We start from the raw sequence: 20,917 nt of genomic DNA, 5'->3' as shown, positions 1-20,917 counted from the left end.
AATAAACCATTCACTTATGCTGTAAAGTTCAGCTACATACCATTAAAAACTACCGTTTTATCTCTTTGAGAGGCAAGAACATTTTACCATTTATTTGGACCAAAATGTATTTATTAAAACCATGTACAACTACAGACTTGACCGATTAAAAACCCTAAATTAATTACTTTTAAAATAATATGTAAATCCACATAATGAAAGAAATCCATGAGCAATTGTTATCAGATTATTCACATATATAACTGCATTACTAACACATGGGTTATTAGAGAATTATTGACAACCTAAAACTCCCCCAAAAGTTGTACTTATCAGTATCTTAAAACTGTAAAAAAAGACATTAGTAAATTATTTATTAACCATTTATACAACAATTACTTACATATTATTAGAGCTGAAACAATTGATGATGATATCCATTAGTTTAATAATAACATAAAAAGATTGTTTGATCAAACAAAAAATGCAAACATTCTCTGGGTCCTGTCTCTTAAATGTTAAGATATGCTGCCGTTCCAATTTATAGCCTAGTTAACTGAATATCTTCATGCTGCTTTTTCTCTGTTTTACATCATTGTACATTGACTATCTTTGAGTTTTATTGCTTGGCCCAAAGAAGCAATTAAAATATGTCACAATGGCCTTTGGGAAATTGTGATGGCCATTTTGTTTCTTTTTATAGTTTTACACATTTTACAAACGACATAATTAATCCATTCATCGCAAAATATAAATACACAGATTAACCCATAATGAAAATAATAGTTAGTTGCAGCCCTACAATTTACAAACCATTTATAAAAGGTGCCTTATTAGAATGTGATACCATGACATGGAGTATTAATAATGCAGCCTTCCTAATACAACAATACAACATAAACATATAAATGTTCAGATAAGCATTCAAATGTTTTCCTCTACTTCAGAGGCAATATCTTACATCCTATAATCGAATCACCATTTATGATCAATCTTTTATTTAATCCAACAAATACAATGTGAGTCAGAGAAAAAAAGGTGGCCCTTGATCAATCCGCATTAGCCCACATCATCCGAACTGCTGATAGTATCAACACAAGCGAAGTCACTTGTAACAGAGGTGAAGAAGGCAAAACCTGTAAGGGCCGATATTCCTCACTCCACCCTTATTGTGTGTTACTCAACCAGCCCCAGTGTGTTCCCCTCTGGCGTTCCCTTTCTCTCCATCTCGCAACAGCACTAGTCCCGCCCCTGTGAGAGGGACTGGGAGTTTAATGTTCCCTCTGCCCGTCTTTGATACACGGGGACCCATTATACTTAACTGCCGTTTTCATCACGACTTTTTTTTATGTGTTTTACCTCCCCCGACACTTTAAATTGCGTTCAAGAAAATTAGAACTACTGCTGTTTCACTTCCCCACCTCTCTCGAGCAACATTCAAGTCACAAGGTAAGGCCAGCACACGCGAGCTATGACACAACAGGTGTAGCGTTAACTCAGCCTGGTTTACTCGACGAAAGGGTTAGGGTTAAACTTTTTAATTATTTTTTTGTTCATGCTTATAATTACAAGAAGTAATTTTATATTGTTGAAGTTGAGAGCTGTGAACTCTACCGTGTTGTTTGGCTGCTTTTACTGAAAGCGCAGGTGCGACAGTCAAAACCTCCTGAGACACAGGTGTAACCAGGTTGCTGTGTTGCGTTCAAGTCCTTTACAAATTCTCCCTAACAAAAATGTCACCGTGGGCGAATACTTAATTGCTATGATATACACCAGAGGATGGATTCTGTAAATGTTATATATCCTGTAGCATCACCATGGTAGTCTTAAATCTATTTTGACGGCCAAAGTTTTACTTTGATAGTGTCATTTCAAAAGTGTTTTCAAATGCCTGCTCTCTGGGTTATCAGACTGCAGGATCCCAGTAAACCTTTTCACCCATGAAACATGCACTGAGATATTTTCGTGGCATATTGAACTCCTGAAAAGTAAACACTGATGTTTTATGATCTCAAACCTAAACTGTCCTATGAAACCTCCAAAGCCTATTTGGCCTAATGACATTGCTTCTCCTTTGCTTGACCTTATGCCTGTTCAGCTTGTTACGCCAAACCAAAACGACCACCTGATAAAAAAAAAACATAAAGTCGCTGCCAAACATGTTAACAACATAATAACTTGTATGTTGAATAAGATTAATTTGTATCCTCAAGAAATTAATTGTACTACTGCTTGAAGACTTTGTGTGTCATATTGTGCCTTTATCCAGAGCTATACCTTTTATTATAAGGGCAAACAATATACACCCATCTATACTGAGACAGGATGCTGTACTTATATATATATTAAGGTTGTCAATCTTCCTAATAAATATCATCCAATGAATTACCACTATGGGCTGAATATATCGTATAAGGATATTTGACTACTTTTTACCTTTACATCATTGTTTTGTCTTTACATTCATCAGTGCTTCTTTATTTGAGGTACTTTATGTGAATGAGATACTGCTGATTGATACTGGAAACCTTGCTGCTTTGTCTCAGCCCTCTGCTTTGAACTGCTAACTTGTTGTAAGACAGAGCCTGTCAGACCTGTTCTCGTTTGCCAATGGTTGTGGTGGAGGTAGGATGACATTAAAGTAAGCAGAAAGAGTAAGGAGAGTCAGCAGTGGCATGCATAGAAAAATGACAGGTATTAGGAAGGAGATAGTTTGAAGGAATGAGGTTTATTAAGATACTGAATGTCTGTAACGTAGGCTGTGATATTTCCATAGCCTTTATGTATGAGGAGTACATTTTCGAATGGTGATGAATAAAGGAATGCAGAGAGATCATGTTGCCATTATAAACAGCTTCTCATGTGGGTTGGCATGGGACAATGAAGTGTTTTTCACCCACATGTTTTCACCAGAATTCAAGATCTAAAGGCTCTTGACCTTGGCCTAACTTATCTAATAAGTGCTCCTGGCTTCACCTTTTCATATAGATGTATTAGGACTAAAGTTGTTATTGTACAGATATCACACTATTATTAACCTTCTGTAGACTTTGAGCTAAAGTGCCTTTTCACACATGCATGCACTCAGATATGTTTGTTGCTTTGTTGATATTGGAATGAAGCCACCAGGCCAATGTTGGCATCTTACATTTCATTATCTGACTGTCTGACTTGTGATCTGATAAAAATTGCATGAAACATTTATTTATTTCAATATATTTTTTCCGTTTTTGGCAGGTTACAAATGAATTTGTCTCAAATCTGACCTGAAAGGTAAAGTGAACCATGTGTTCTAACCTGCTATTGGCCTCAAGGGACCACATTTTGATTATCTTTCAGCAAACAAACCTGATATCAGTTATTAACACTCAATTAAAGATATGAGGCAACATAAATAGCTTGGACTGACTTGTGTTTGACTTAATATCGGTCGTTAGAAGTAATATCTCCCCTCTCAACAGGGTGCATTGAGCTAATGAACCCCCCACAGCGGGAGCAGCAAGACTGTTCCTCCCGCTGTGCTAAATCAATTTAATGTTAGTCCAGATTATGGTATTAGAGTGTAATAATTGCTGTATAATTACTTTCATGTGCCACTCTTAATAAATGAAAATAGCTTTCCGTAAAAGCTGTAATTGGTTTGATTTTCAATAACACACAACTGAAAGCAATTCAAGGCAATTAATTTGAGATGATGGAAGATATATGGTGTGAGTTTCTAATTATTTACAATACGTTTTTTGTTGAGGCCTAAGTGGTGGTTTGTTTTGCACAATAAACTCATCGGTCATGTAGTTTTTACAAAATCTTTTTGAGTCTGAGTTTGAACTGTTGATTTAAAGCAGGATAGTATGGTACAAATAAATCAATGACCTGTATCACAACATGGCACATGTTTGCATAATCATATAAAACAATCACATTGATGTCATCTGGGATTGATTGTAGATTTCACTCAGCAATAGGTTCAGACATTTGTTTCACTTAATAATAATGTAGCTGTTAAAAAAGATCTCGTATCACAATATCATATATCTCCCGGCTATTATCTGCTTAGCATAACATATTATGCCTTCATAAAAAGCGTTTATTACAAACTTTAACAGATCTTTCTCTACTTTTTTAACTTTTGTAAATTATTCCTGTCCACTTTGTCTTCACCCCCGGTCAGTTCGTATTCTTTAATTCTCTTAATCCAGATAATTTCCTCAGCCCTCCCTGCGCGCAGGGTAACCAGACTCCATTGTTAGTAATTTAAGTCATGACGCATCGCAGTCCTGGGTAGACAGTGGCTGGTTTCTATAGTTACCGTCAACAGTCTGGCCTGAGAAGTGTTTGTAACGATATCCTCAGGACAATGCTAAACAAAATTCATATTAGTGACAAACAAGTGTCTGATACACTCTATAATCCTGTTAAGATGCTATCAGGAGGTGGTCAGCAGAAACAATATGGGCCGTGCCATTTGATATAGATTTAGACGCAACAGAAATGAAATCAACATATATTGCTCTGATGCTAAAAATGACATATCTTGTGGAGCTGACAGGAGAAAATAACCACTTATACTGTGAACGATCGCAGGGCGCTGCAGCCTATCACAGAACACACTGAACCACAGACAGGGTACGCCCTGGAAAGGTTGCTAGCCTTTGACACATACGGACACAGAATGACATCCACACCTTCAGGCAGTTTACACTTTCCTATTCCTCTAATCTTCTATCTTTGGACTGGAATGAAATCCACGCAAACACAAGAACATTTCAACTTCACACAGGGAACACCCAGGTGGAGTCTGATCCATTTATGTATTTGCTTAACTAGGTGTAGGACATTTTAAGGCTGATTACATACTATGCTAACAAATGTGTAACCATTGTGCAAAATGCCATCGCTCATCCGATTCTTTTTTCTGAAGTTATGATCGGATCATTTGGAAGAGCATATTTTATAGATGTTTGCTATCTCTAGTGGTCCAAAAGGAGAGCTTTGAAAGGCGATGGTAGGCAACACATATTTTGCAAATAGTTCAAGAAATTATTAATCTAAGGTTTCCAGTGCTGATAATTAATCCAAGTGAGAGGGAGAGTGAAGGCATATAGGGCAGAGGCTTTGCCAGGGTGGTATGATAATGGTTCTTTGTGTTTGTGTTTGTGAATAGAGCGGCTGAAGGTTTAGAATGACGTTGGTGCTGCCCACACCATTTCAGTGATGTGCACAAAGCAAGGAGGGATGAAGGGGTGGAATTTAAATGAAGAGAAAGAAAGACAAAGGTTAATGAGTAAAGGTACACTTGAGGATGAAAAAACTGCGACACTAAGACGTGTATTATCTCAATACCACTTCTCATTTGTATGACAACCGAAACTCAATTGAAGATAAGGACGATATTGCAGTAATTTCCAGGCCAGAAGTTTAATGCATACAATTAAAGACTTTTCCCAATGTGAAACAGTTGCCGCCTTGCATCATGGGCTACTAATGAATAGTGGGCCAGAATAACGTTCAACGTTCATTCTTTACCTTCTCTGAGTCTGAGTGAGACACCTTTCTGACTTGTGAGTTTATGTCAGGATCATCATTGAAGATGTAAGACAAACGGTATTTGGCCTGTTCAAATATTTCTCAGTATCAAATGTATAATGTATGTATGATTAATTCCTCTAACCCAATAATAATCCAGGATGTTTCTATACTTTCTGAGCAGCATTGAGTATTATGACCTTTCTTTGTGATGTCTGTCCTCTGTTTTTATTTAAATATCAGGCTTAAAATTGTTGATTTCTTTATAATTTCAGCCATGCTACTACCTTTGTCACTCCTCCTTGGCCTCCTCCCTTGGAGTCCCAGTGCATCATGGGCCGCTAAAGTGATCGTGGTCCCACCCATCATGTTTGAATCACACCTCTACATCTTCAAGACTCTGGCCACGGCTCTACACCAGGAGGGCCATGAGACTCATTTTCTAATTTCAGAAGGTCGTGGCGTGCCCCCCTCCCCTTACTACCACTTACAGCGCTACCCAGGGATCTTTAACAGCACGACAGCTGACAATTTCCTCCAGTCTAAAGTCAGCAACATCTTCTCAGGCCGCCTGACGTTTCTTGAACTGTTTGACATTCTTGACCACTACTCCCAGAACTGTGATGCTGTTGTTGGCAGTGTTGAAGTAATGACCCGCCTGAAGGAGGCCAAGTTTGACCTGCTGCTGGTGGACCCTAATGAGATGTGTGGTTTTGTGATCGCTCATATCCTGGGTGTGAAATATGCCGTGTTCAGCACAGGGCTGTGGTACCCTGCGGAGGCGGGCGCCCCAGCCCCGCTTTCATATGTTCCCGAATTCAACTCATTGCTGACAGACCGCATGTCTCTGGTCCAGAGGATCGCCAACACAGCTGTTTACCTGGTGCAGCGCTTTGGAGTCCGTTATATTGCATTACCCAAGTATGACCGGATTATGAAGAAACACGGAGTGAAGCCTCAAGTGGCCATGTCTGACTTGGTGCAGGGCAGCCGGCTGTGGATGCTGTGCACTGACATGGCTCTGGAGTTCCCCAGGCCCACCCTGCCACATGTGGTGTACATAGGAGGCATCCTTACCAAGCCCCCCAACCCACTACCACAGGTCAGTACTGACATACACACAGGCCGCTGACAAGCAAATGCTTATGCAGTGTTTCACTTTTTGGTTTATTGAATTTTTCATCACATCATCAATCGCAAATCAAGTGAGAAACTATAAGGATAAAATAACCAGACCGCAAAGTCTGTTTTTGGTTAATCCAGCAAAATGAAATACCTGACACATCAAGGTGCTTCATCAGTCCTGCTCATTGATATGAAACACTTCCCACAATGGCCTCGTGCGCTCAGAGAGAAGGTAAAGGGATAGTTAGAGCATGATTAACCAAATGGAAAAATCTGTAATGTTTGACAAATATATATCATCTCACAGTATTTAGTATACTGTATATTGTCATATCGCCCAGCACTACTACGGATACCAATGTCCTCACTCATTTATATTAAGAGATGATCTTGATCCACATGCTTAAATAAAAAAGTCACACATATGTCAATATTTAGGACTTTTTGCGCCCACTGTGGATGCTGGAACATAACATGAAGGCTTTGTGCCATTGGTGCCAAAGGTACTGCAGAACAATGGCTAATTCATGGTAACAGAGTTTGCCTATGACATTATGCAAATGTATGGTTTCATGGGCAGGAAGGAAAGCCATAATATTATGATTCACTTTGACTTGAGAGCAGTGTATCCATTTTGTGTTACATGTAAGTATAGCCCAGGCATTTACACATTTTCCTTTTCATCAGACCATTAGCAACAGTCCACTCACCTGGACGTTTCAGCATGTGTGTGTTCTCAGTGTGTGCCCTAAAGGATTTCAAGACATGTATTAAAAAAGCAACAGAATGAGTTTTGGTTGATCAATTTCCTCTCGATTTTTAGCTCTTATCTCTTATCTCTTATATCGTTAATGGGTCTAATCAAGCCACCACTTTTGTCACTCATAAAGACTTAGCTGCAATGTGTATGATGACTCTCATTGTCAGTTCACATACAGAAAGTACACATACATTTTCTCTTCGTATTATCCCCTCTGTCAGACTGAGTTTCATTATTCTTTTGTGTCTACTCTTGCTTGTCCCTATTGTGTCCCCTATCATTGGTAACTCTTATCAATCCTGCTACAAAGCCATCCTTTATAGACTTTGCTGGCTTGAGGATTGGTTTGCATTGCATGGACGCGGTAGATTTTGAGCAGAGAGCGAGGGGAGTCTTGGAGAGCAGAGGCGGGTGGTGATGGGGGGTTAGTCCAGCGTTCGGATGCCGAGGGCGGGGTCCGTTGGTATCTACTGCGGGGGGTTTTGGAATGCCACTCGAGCCAATAGGGAGCATTGTGCCGTGTTGTGTGTAGGGAGTTATAATGGAAGTGGAGGGAGAACGAGGCCATTGTTCTGGGCAGAGCTTTGGGGACACTGAGACTCTTTTATGGGGTCACTAAGGCTGCGTTGTAGGGACAGTAGGGCTGCACTGCTGGGACACAGAGTCCAGTGTGCCCTGATGTTGCTCCGTGCCAGGGCCAGCCTTAGCTGCCGCAGCTGGACCGTGAGCCTCCCTCCCTCTGCTTGTCCTACACTTACTTCTATCACTCCAACATGGCTGCTCCCTGACCTTACCAGAAGCTGGTTAGGTTATGTGGATTACTCCTTTTGAGTAAAACCAAGAACAGGAACGGGGCCCAAGGAGAAGGAGAATATTATTTTCTTATTCTTTCCAAAGGCATGTCATGTCTCTCGTTTTCAGTGGCTCAGACCAAAGCCACAGTGTACCAATAGATTTAGGTAGGATAGTTGTTGGATGTAAAACTTTACGTCTTTCTTTACGGAAAAAGTAATGAGAATATCTGTGTTTACCTCATAGAGATGTTACCGTATTAACCAGCTTTGTTCAGTTTCAAATTCCAAGTTGTAATCCAGACTGGGAGCTCTGATATATCTGACATCTAAATATTAGATGTGTCTAAAAGCTCCGTCGACATAGTGTAATTTAATGTTAACTTGGTGAGTGCTCTTGAGTTCATACCTCCACTTCTACCTATCAACTGTAACATGTGTGGCTATTTTCTTTAGCAGAAAATAGTTGTAAAGCAAAATAGTTGTCAGTGACATGTTGTTTCCAGAGAGACATGCTGCTGTTGAATTTTCTTTGAGTATCACAAGAGAAATCCATTTCACCTTCACTCCATTGAGTTTGGCAGCAGAAACCTCAGATATCTCAAAACTTGGCACATTAAATGGAAACTGTCAGCGTGGATAGATACCACCAAGAGTGCAAGAGAAAAATATAGTTTGTTGGGATTTAGGGAACTGACCCTTTCAGGATATAAGCGAGTTGTGAATGTATGGATCAGAAGAGAATGTTTTAGAGTGGTATTTGTTGTCAATATTTACGATATTTGCTTTGTATCTGATGGCTAATGACTTTTGTGTAGTTGTATGATATTTTGTAAATGATTGTTAGTCAGGAGTACTGCCTGTTCTTAACAAGTTTCCCTACTGATGCAATGAAGTACATTGTATTGTCAGCTCCATAATAGATCAGCATTTGTTTGGTTTACAATTTTATATCAATGATTCATCAAGGTAATGCAGTTTTCATGTTCTACAAATGAGTGCCTAGAGAAAAATTGTGAGATCTTGCGGAAATATGCTACTTGCCAATTTGTTTATTGGTATATTTTGAAGGAAGTTACAACAAGCAGCAATTCAGATGAGATCAAAATGTCACATTTATTAGTAGTGTAGTGTTTTCAGTTTTCTTGTCTATTGTGGATCCGATTGAAAGGACAATTGACAGTATGTGTCAAAAACAGGAAATTCTAGAGCCTTGCACACACTGTATGATGAAATAAGGCCATCTAGATGTAAAATCAATAGGAAAATGAGAATGTTGCATTAAGATCAGTCACTTTGTGGACTATCAACATTGTTCATTAATGTCGTAATATGAAATGATGAAGTTTTAATGCAACACTGGGCACCTTATTGCAAATGCAAGCTCAGCACATCCATAGTTGCAGTTCTGAGGCATTAATTTGATGCATTTAACAGCTCCATGCATTACACTTCCTGTGTCTTGCTTGATAAACTTCTGCTGCCGACATTTCTTATGTTAAACATATTTAACATTCCTGGATTTGAATGAAAGTAAATAAAAATGGTGTCAGTGTGGATTTACTTTTTTTCTTATGAGACTACTGCGTTGAAGTTGAAATGCTGATGCGGTGTAGTGCAGTACTCATTGAGTGGTGAGTGAAAATACTGTATCACTTACAAATACTTGTTGTCATTTCTTTAGATATAGGCTTTTGCCATATTACAACATTTCTACGACCTCCTCTGCAATATATATATATATATATATGTATATATATATATATATATATATATATATATGTATATATATATATATATATATATATATATATATATATATATATATATATATATATATATATATACATATATATATATATATATATATATATATATATATATATATATATATATATATATATATGTGTGTGTGTGTGTCCTTTTGTTTTCTTTGTCTTATTTTGTCCCTTTTTTTCGCCCCCGTTTATCGGTGATGTCCCTGTAAAGTCACTGCTGTTTTGTTTTTGCACCAAGAAAATAAAAAGGAGATATTTATAGAAGCTGTATCAGCTGCAATATGATAACATCATATCTGCCTGTTGCTTATCAAATTATACCATAATAAAAATGAATTAGTGTATTATATACTCTCACTGATAGTTATTCTGCAAAGTTGACTGAGGTTTATGACATTGTCTTCTTTTATCTCTAAAGGTATAAATCATTCGGAACATGAGTGTGAAACAAACATCGTTTTTAAAGTGATTAAAACGACCACAGTGTTCAAAGTGTATGTGAATGGTCTGTTTTATTGATGTAAGCTATTTATCTTCTAAAATTGAGCTCAGCTGTTAAATTTCAATGATCACATTATATCTCCAATTTTGGTCATTTGAATGCTTGCAAAATACACATGTATAAATCTACTACATTAAACAAAGGACTGGTGAGGTTAAGAAACTCTACAAAAATAATTATTTTAGCTCTCATTGTCTTTCTCTCACATTCCCACAGGATTTTGAGGCCTGGGTGAATGACACAGCGGAGCATGGCTTTGTGGTTGTGTCGTTTGGAGCTGGGGTCAAGTACCTTTCCCATGACATTGCTCACAAACTTGCAGGAGCCCTCGCCAGGCTGCCCCAGCGTGTCGTCTGGAGGTAAAGTACCTGTTTTCTCTCTCATACTGGACGCTGCTGTTACTGTGACAGATGTGAACAGGACTTCCTAGTGAGCTTCAAGTCACTGTATTTCCTCCACTCAGCACTCATGGGGCTAAGTTTAATATATTTATATCATATCAAATGTTTATATGAACCGTCATGATGATATTATGCACAATATATATATTTTTTATTGTCTTCAGAATGTCAACTTGTGTGATAAGTTTTAATATTCAGTTTATTCTTCAATTTGTCTTTGTCTTTAGCCCAAAGTTCATATCCCCGCCTCACATTTGCTTCAGTGGTCTTATCTGAGGTCGTCCACTTGATCAAACAACATTGATTAGTGGATCCTGTTCCCTAAGAAACTCTGTTCTCTAGTCCTTCACATGTTAATGGTGGAAAGACCTTTTGTATTTGCTTAGTTAAACATACCTACATGCTAAGTGGTAGGTGATACTGTTAGCTACAGTGGTCTGACAACAACATTGTGGGTCATTGGCCACGGGACAGGCGAAATATGTCTGTGATGGGGAAACTAAAACTGTTGCATTATCTGTGCATGCATGTGTCCGTCACAGTGTCATACACCATGAATGTAAATGTTTATGTGTTCAGCATGAATTAATGACAAGAGGTCCTTCCGAGTTATCTAAAATGCACAGCATTTATGTTGTGTTTTTCTAGTCTATATATTATTAGTCCCACAATGGGGAAATGTATCCTTGTTATAGCAAAATAACAAGAAAGTAAAGTGGCGAGTACACAATAATTAAATAGAATACAATACAGTAAAAGTAGTATAAGTACAGAGTCGTTGATACAAAGTTGTAAAAGTGAGTATTGCACATGGCAGTGATAATTGCACAACAGTGATGGAAGAGTCTGTTCTTGGTGTGGTGGTCTACATTTACCCATTCATACTCTGATGGCAGAGGCTGCCATGCAAGGATCCAACTTTGCACTCATCATGAGCGGTTAGGGGTTCAGTGTCTTGCTTAACGACACTTCGACACTCCAATCCAACCAGGAACCTTCCGATTTACGAGACGACCACTCTCCCTCCTAAGCCCCTTATTTTAAATGTTTCTGCTGGCCCAGTTAGAGAGATGGATTTGATTTAAATCTAATCTTTTGTAATAATTTACACAGAGTATAGCTATGATCTACTGACTGACCTGAGCAGGAAAACACAAAAAAATAAGAGGTTGTCAAGTGGGGGTGATGGAGGAGAAGACAAACACTGCTTTAAAATTCCATCCATGAACCTGTTAATCCTTAACTCTTATCTCAGTATATTTAGGAGTTGGTGATTCATTGACCACATTCACACACATTGCTTTTGTGTCATGTTGATTCCATAGATGGATAAAGAAAAGTTAATTAGACATAGAAAAACTGACTAGCTTGAGTTTCCATAATCCTGTTTATATAGATCAATCTATTCTAGGATTTCCAACTAGCAGGAACAAAGCCTTGATCCTAGTTCTATGTTTTTGGTGGAGCTGGGTTAATGTTTGAACATGTTAAGCCTGTCTGCAGAGGTTGGTGAAGGTCTTCACTTGTAGGAACAAACAATTTACAATGATGTCACAACTGAGAGCACAGATAACTACCGTTTTGAAATGTTGTTTTTATTTTTATTTGGCTCATAGAATTCAATTCCAGTTTTGCTGTAGTTAGTTTAAGCTTTCTTTGTTTTCAAGTTGTGCGACTGCTTATCTTCCTCATAATGTGGCTGGAGAACTCAATGCATGAGGTGGCTGGAGGTGGGCAGAGTTCCTGTTGTGATCAAAGAGGATCCGATTGTGGTTGTCAGAAAGCTTGCCAGGTTTGTGGTTAAAGGCTGGATACTGTGTGTTGTAATGAGGGGCGCTGGATTTGCCTTGGCATACAACATGTGTATGGAATAATATTTGATCATTTGTCATTTTAGTGTAGAAAATGACAAAGACAAATCTCAAGCACTGACCTTTTACAGTGACAGACAATGATGCTCCAAATGTAAGCGTCTGACCACAATGATATGAAATTTGTAGCTACAGGCAGGAGCCTCTTGTAAACCCAAAGACTTTGCATGTGATATTGAATGGTAATCTGGCTTTCAGTCCTTCCAAACTAATGGAAAAGGGAAGAGGGCTGATGAGAGGGACAGGGATCAAGCCAAATGAATCGTGTCATTGATAATTGGCTGCATGAATGTAGGCTTTGATTGGCAGTACAGTGAATTGGTGCTTTGTTGAAGAGAGAAAGAGAGATGAAAGACTTTGGGTTCGGGAGGGAAGGAGACAGAGATGTCCTGATGGGGTCGTAATGTGGCATGCATATGTATTGTTGCATTTGTTGTAAAATGCTTCCGCACACACAAAAACAGACACACAATGCTGTACACATTCACCACCACCCATAGAAGACAAAGGGATGAAACCTAAATGTGGGTGAACAAGCAAAGCCCTTATGCTTTTTGCTTTTTGTTTAGGGTAAAAGGAATCACCATTGAATTCCCCTTTGTTCACTTTCTGCCTCATGCAAATGTAAGACTCAATTAATTTAATTAGCCTTCTGTAATATAGTATATTTTACTCACTATACATGCTTATAATCCTCTGCCCTTACAATGCATGTCCCTCATGCAAAAAAGTCAAATTAAGTACCTATAACAAGTAAAACAAGAGTATTTATCTACAGTAGTAGAAATGCAAGGGTCCACAAGAGTAAAAGTATAAAGAGTGGAATACAAAAGTTAGCCTAGTATTTAGAATATTGTATTAACACATTAGCCTCAGACAGATGGTATAATGGCTAGCTTGGTTAGTAGTAAACTGATCACAGAAAAGCAAATTTAAAGGAACTTGTGCAGTGCGTGTTCGGGATGTGCTCGTGCCGCTTCTTCTTGGGTTTCTAAGCATTACGCACGCGTTTATGGTAGCAACGCTACAGTCTACGCATCATGACTTACAAAAGCTCCCATAATAATGCTATGGCCTCAATAAAGTCAAAGCCCCATTAAATGTGTATGCCCCCGGTTTAATGAACGCTTTGGAAGAAAGTCGCAGTTCAGACACTTACTGACACGCATAGACACGTCTTCATTTAAAGGGCGGTGCACCCTTTTTTGGCCATTTGGCAATTAACTCAACTACACAAATGAAAAGTTGCACAATTTTGACACTATTGTGTTGACAAAATCTATCCGCAGACAGACAGACATATAAGCACATAAACACCTGGCAAAGTATTTCAAACTGCATATGTGGTAGTTCCCGCTACAGTAGGTGTCTCCAGGATGATGACTCTCAAGGTGAAAACGATACCACACAGTATGTATTAGCCACATGCTGTCGAGGCTGGTAAATACTGTGTGAACATCCATATAGGGATGTTAATTGGTGTTCACACACTATGATGACATCATAATCTACTAAAAGGTGAGCTAAACTATCTAATCATTATTTCCATTCTTCCTTAGATTCTCTGGAGTTCCACCCAGTAACCTTGGCAACAACACCAAGCTTGTTGATTGGATGCCTCAGAATGATTTATTAGGTGAGTACATTTTGAGGACAAACGCCACATACTGTAATGTGCACTCCACCTACTAGTTGTCTTATCATTGTATTGCATAAAAACGTAAATGTAATCGTCTGGTTCAAGGCATGTTTTAACACAAACAGTAGCGTGTTGTTTTTATATGAGATGTTGTAACTGATTGTCTGGCGGACTAGGTTTTTCGTGCGTGGGTTTCAATGTTTGTGCCAGTCAAGAATGTGCAACATTCAGATATTGAGAGCCAGCATTGTATTCTGAATTGGTGTAATAGAACCGAGGTTAGCCAAGCCTGCAATTACTGAGATGTTATGCCTGTCTGGCTTTGTTAGGGCAGTAAGAGGTATTTTAAAGGGACAGTTCACCACAAAACAATAAAGCGTATCCTTCCTTATACACCTTTGCACCAAAGTGGATTTATTTGGCATTAGATGTTGATGTCAAATTGACCAATCGATTTTTATTCAATTTGAAAAATACAGCATCGCCATCTCCTTCCAAATATATTAACATTTGTCGGCTAGTTCTAACTGAAGCCTGTCCTCAGACTGTAATTATAAACGGTTTATTTCATCTCAATAGATAAAGACAGTTGGAGTTTTTGTAACTAACTATGTCGTTTTCTTTGGACAGGAATGTTGCTCTTGAGATTAAATTCTTTGGCCTCTTGAGCGCCCAAAACCAAACTTTCAAACTTCAGTAAATCATACCGATACTATGCAGGTGGATATATCAGGCCCAGGCTAAGATCATTTTTTGAAATTGGTTTATGTTTGAGGTGAATTACACCTTTTTTTTTATTGCTGAAAAGAACGTAAAGCATTTACATTTACCTGTTCCCTTCATGAAAACACTGACTGAGGTATTTTGTTAATTATACTGTTGGAATGATACACGTGTACACACACAGATTGTCTGTCTTCCCCCAACTGTGAAACATTCTCCCCCCACCTTCATGAAGTGGGGAGCAACAGTAAAATACTGCTGAGTGTGCAGAAGGTTGTGGGCTCTACTCTATAAACTTCAAATAATCTAGCAAACTAAGCACCCTGTCAAAAATGACAAATGAACATAACACCTAACGTGCAAATGAACATCTCTCATCCCTCCTGTCGTCTAGGCCACGCCAACACAAGGGCCTTCCTGAGCCATGGTGGCCTCAACAGCATCTACGAGGCCATGTATCACGGGGTGCCGGTGGTAGGTGTGCCCCTCTTCGGAGACCACTATGACACTATGACTCGTGTGGCAGCCAAAGGTATGGGTATCATGCTACACTGGAAGTACATGACAGAGGAGGACCTATACACAGCCCTGACCAGCGTCATCAAAGACACCAGGTTAGATTTCCAAGCCTTGTATACACAGTCCCACTTAAATCCTTTGTATATTAGTGTTATTGTTCATCAGTGCCATCTGGTGACCATATATGGAATCCCCTCTCTGTGACCTCATGGCACACATACAATGTTCCCCATCTTTATCTCTCCTTCATATGGTCGTGCTCTCATGAGTTTGTGTCCTCTAGTGGGCTGAATAATTGCCCAGAAAGATTGTCTCCTTGTCTCTTTACATCCTTGTTTCAACCTCCGTCTCTCCCTACCTAGGTACCGCCAGCAAGCACACACTCTTTCCAACATTCACAAAGACCAGCCAGGCCACCCTGTGACCAGGGCCGTCTACTGGATCAGCTACATCCTACGTCACCACGGTGCCGACCACCTGCGCTCCGCCGTGTACGAAGTGTCCCCCTACCAGTACTTCCTGCTGGATGTGATTTTCACTGTAGTGGCTGCCTTGGCTCTGACCGTCTTTGCTCTGCGACGGTTGGTACGAGTGCTGAGGGGGAAGGCCGGTGACCAGAGCAGTGGAGGTAGCGTCACCATGGATGATGGTAACATGGCCAATGGACATTGTCATAGCGAGAGCATAGCCAATGGGAAACACAAACGCAATGGCTCTTTGAAAAACGAGAAGAAGATTAACTAATGTTTTAAATAGCCAAGAGGGACGAGGAAGAAGTTGCCCCAAGGACTCCGCTCTAGGTTTTGTTAAGTGGTTTTATAAAAGCTTTGAGAGAAAGCGGTTAGGTCTGTGTCAAGAGGCAACTGCTACTCAGAGCGAGCAAGAGGCTGTAGGAGGATACACAATGCTTCGTGTGGGGACAGAACAAGGCATCGGGTGCTCAAAATCTGTGTTTGTGTGTGTGTGTGAGTGTATGTGTATGTGTGTATTGAGGCGAATTTAAAGAAAACTCTTAACAAAAGCAGCTACAGCAATACAACAACAAATTGGAAAGTCATTGAGGATGAAACACAGGAAAGACACATTGGGAGCAAATTGTTTCTTCATGTGCGTCATCTCTCCTGCATGATCTCTGTTGTCTTCCTGCCTTCTTTACCAATGAAAGGATGATGAAGAGGGGAAATCCTGAGCGCCAACCCCTCATCCTCGGAACAAAGCAAGAAAATAAACGGATAACTTTTCAAATAGTTAGGATTTAATGTTTTTAACTGCAAACTGCTTGTGTCTGGTATATTGTAAATGGAGGACAAATCTATTTATTTCTGTACAAATGCATTTTAATGATGACCATTTTAACCTTATCTTATTTTTAATTTATTTCATGTATCATGTGTGATAGCATTATGGTAGATGTACACTTCCTCTAAGCTAACACTGACACAACATTGTGTGCGTCATATAGGTGAAACAAACATAACACAGACAGACAGCCGCGGTGATTATAATTCTGCACTTGTCTGTGCTTTCTCCAGTTGCATTATCCACAGTATTCGTGGTGGTCTTGTTTTCAAACTAATCATGTTCAATTTTTCCCATTTCACATGGTAGGGCCTGTGACTGCACTATATTTGTTCTGGTAGAGAATAACATACCTGGACTCTTGTTTGGCTTATCAGTGTGCAAAGGGTGATCATGTTACCATCAAAACGCATAATAACGATGACTACCAAGGATACTGTGGATAGGCACATACTGCACATCCAGTCAGGTGATCAGGGATGAGTCAGAGCATTATTGATTTATGACTACTTGCTCCGTCAGTCCCATATCTTAATTCTGCATCCCTCATCTATTTATTAATTAGTAAGGATTCATCACTCGATTGCTATTTTTAGCGCTACTTTGTACATCGTTCCTATATGATTCATTTGAAGGATCATTTCTAACATGTTGCAAAAGCTAGTTATAAATTACACAGTTCAGGTAGAAATCCATCCAATGCTTCTCTTCAGCAAAATATAGTCTGTTAGATATAGCTGTTGAGGTATAAACTAGGTAGACTTATGTAATTATACTAACTTTGAGTCTGAATGATTAACATTCTGTATGTGGCCTTTTATAATGCAAATATTTGTGTATGCAGAATGCTTGAATACATGTGTGCGTGTTGCTGTTTCAATGCTTGTGTTTTAGATCACTGTACAGCTTTAGACTGACGATATGGATGAAACAAGGCACATGAAGTATGTTTTTGCCCACTGAGAGATGTTAAAACAACTATTGGCTTCTCTGCCGTTCTCTGAAGTCATCATACTGAGTACTGTGTATGCCCATGCAATGGATTCTGTTTTCAATGTTTGATTCAATGTTTTCTTTCAATAAGAGCGAAGTTGACTTCTGTAGCTTATTTATCATCTTATGTGTCAATCCACTCCAATTTATTTTACTCTTGTTTCTTGGCCACTGTGTCAATTTACTCTTAATGCAGATGGAGGAAAGGTGTAATGAGGGTGAAAGAGTGACTTAGTTCCGACAACAAAGGTGAACCTTACTACTTCTACAATGAATAGTACCGTGTCAAAGTGACACTCATCCCCGCAGCGAAATTTCTTTTCTTGAACCTCCATCGAGGAGATCAAAGTAGAGGGCGAGCTGGAAGAGTATCTTTGGAGTTTGTGGGGATTCGGTATCTTGCTAATGGACATTTCAGAAGGGCCTGTGCTCCTGGACATGACATAAACATCTCATGAACATGAGACTTGCAGTTGGACGGACGGTTCAACAAACCACCAGGTCACACGTTATGTATTTTGATTTAGTTTCATTTCAAAATGCAACCAAAAATTCTAGCAAAGAGATTGTTTACCAACTTACTAAAGCATGGACAATACAGCAATGCGTTTAAAGGAAACAAAGGAAAATCTATCACTTAACCTGTCAACAATTGTTGAGGACTTAACATCCAACCAACATGTATGTTCACAAACCCTGTACCATAAATGAGAAAAGCTTCTTGATTTTCCTTTTCTCTGTGAGCTACTATGACACTTGCACAGCCCAACCCGGCCCTGCTGAAAACAGACTCTTATACTTGAATCATCATCATTCTCATCTTCATCGACAACAAGTTCAGCTGTTGGGTTTGGTAGGTGGGCCTGCAGGTGCTACACAAGCTATGAACAGGGTCTGGAGAGAAAACTTTATTTTAAATTATTATTATTATTATTATTATTATTATTATTATTATTATTATTATTATTATTATTATTATTATTATTATTATTATTATTATTATTATTATTATTATATACAGTATAAATGTTCTTGTTAAAGGTCCACACATTCCCATTATTTACTAGTCCTTTATGTTTCTGTACTTACTCTGCAGTCTGACTTGTCTCTGTCTTGTGACATTTGCATTTCATTAGCTTGAATATCTTTCTTTTTTCCTTCTTCAATAGTGCACTTGTGTGTTCCATTTGGTCTTACTTTTTGATTTCCTGGTGTATTCTGCTGTCATTGTGTTATTGTCTTCCTTCTCCCCCCTTAAATATGAGATGTCTCCACTCATTCGCTTTTTTTTTTTTTTTTAAAGTGCTCAATTTCCCTGTCATGTGTGTCCATGTTGTAAATAGAACAATGTAAACAAAATACTAATGCTGAATAAAAATGACATGTTTTGTTTGCAGAGATGATTGAAACTTCTTTCCTTACAAAGTGGCCGTGGTGTTTTTGATTGTCTTTAATTCTGAAATATAAATTTAAAGAAGACAGAGGAAACAGTGAATGAAAAAGTTGTACTGTAATTACTAAAGTTTGTCACATCAATATGTTTCTTCTCCTATTTGATACTTGGTTGTTGCTAGTTATCAGTGCTACTGTAAAACAATATTTAACCGACAAGCGCATACAGGACATGCTTTTGAGACCTGACTAAGCAGACGTTGATAACAGCAGTTGATAGGGGATGTATAGGCTTTCTGTCGGGAATTGTTACCAGGCAGCAAAGAGGTTTTGTAGGTATCAAATGGTAGAATCATCTAAAGTAGCCAACTGCACAGACGTATGCACACAAGCCTGGTGGATAGATAGGGTTATCTAATGCTTTATGCTCGTGCTGAGTGAGGCGGGGGGTAACAAAACACCCAGCCTGGTACCCTGCCTCGCTCGCTGGCCCTGTTAATTATTCACACCGCCTGCAGGGGCCCGCTGTCCTCACACACACAAACACACACAGTCAAAAGCATCTGCAGGTATGTTTAATTTACGTTCCTGAAGTTGTTTTCTTTTGTTGTCGCTGGTGGCCAAATCGGGAACTGTTCTGTTAACTGAGACGGGAAGGGGGGAAGAAATTGAGGGCAGGCCTCTGCTGATGAGGAATCTGATACCACAGAAAGCACAGCGGGTATCATTCATGACATCCTCCATTCATTCTCAGCCATCTCTCCCTCCTCAGACCTTGTAAGTGCCTATTATCTACCTTTCCAATCCACCTCAGCGGACAATCATCAGGAGCAATTAACCACTTTGTGTTGGACTAAGTGGGTTTATTGCATGGAGTAAGAGTCCTGCCTCTTTGCACAAGATTTAAGTGATGGATTTGTCAATAGTTTGACAACAAGGTGTGCCCTAATCTTCTGCACACTGACATCCACGGTCTTTCATGTGAGAGTTAGGCTGAAAGGATTTAGGGGTTATTGCATGTGTGCACTTCACCACGTTGTGGATTGAGCTTGTGCATGGACCAAGCTTGTGTGTGGTTGTGTGTGTGAGCATGAGGCCTAAGGGTGTGTGGCAGTTTTGAAATTGTTGACTGAGCTTGTATAAGCGTAAATGAGCGATGGCCGTCCTTCAGTGTTTATTCACCTCTGTCACAGCATATACTGTATATACCAAGAGCTCTAACTATGGATATGCCCAGAGGCATATCATATTTCTTTGCAACTTGTTTGAGGGAATTGAAAAACTTTCCCTCCACTACATTGACCGAAAGCTAAACTGACCTTGACTGTACATGTATAAAAAAAAGAGAAAAGATCAATTAATTCAATGGAAGTTCAGTTAAGCTGGTGAGATCATTGCACAGCAGAAAGTAATCTCATTCTCCTCTCAAGTGAGATTGACCTGATGCATTGTTTGATTGTCCTAATACTCCACAATTCACATTTGCACATTTGAATTGTGTTGCTGTGAAAGTGAAAACGGCCTTGTTTCCTTGAATAAAAATAGCCCAAATCCTAACATGTACTTTGGGATTTGGCTGGTCTTATTACAGCAGAGCGAGGTGTTCCAGTGTGTGCAGT

At 39.2% G+C, this 20,917-nt stretch overlaps 1 protein-coding gene across 3 annotated transcripts; it reads left to right on the top strand.

Moving 5' to 3' along the window:
* The first annotated feature begins 1,214 nt into the window (after positions 1-1,214).
* Positions 1,215-19,304, top strand: ugt8 (UDP glycosyltransferase 8). Of its 3 annotated transcripts, none has more exons than XM_029437403.1 (6): positions 1,215-1,428; positions 5,781-6,607; positions 10,678-10,820; positions 14,293-14,369; positions 15,490-15,709; positions 15,977-16,358. In XM_029437403.1, exons 2-6 carry the CDS (start codon positions 5,783-5,785, stop codon positions 16,356-16,358), a joined length of 1,647 nt encoding a protein of 548 aa, XP_029293263.1. In that variant the 5' UTR covers positions 1,215-1,428; positions 5,781-5,782. The 3 variants fall into 3 exon arrangements, with proteins under 3 accessions (XP_029293263.1, XP_029293272.1, XP_029293280.1); XM_029437412.1 differs by lacking the exon at positions 1,215-1,428 and adding an exon at positions 4,686-4,770; XM_029437420.1 differs by lacking the exon at positions 1,215-1,428 and having other exon boundaries at positions 5,783-6,607; positions 15,977-19,304.
* The last annotated feature ends 1,613 nt before the right edge of the window (positions 19,305-20,917 follow it).

This window comes from Cottoperca gobio, chromosome 1, assembly GCF_900634415.1.
Source record: "Cottoperca gobio chromosome 1, fCotGob3.1, whole genome shotgun sequence".
NCBI lineage: Eukaryota > Metazoa > Chordata > Actinopteri > Perciformes > Bovichtidae > Cottoperca > Cottoperca gobio.
The sequence above is the reverse complement of the archived record's forward strand: the minus strand, read 5'-3'. Positions and strand labels throughout refer to the sequence as shown.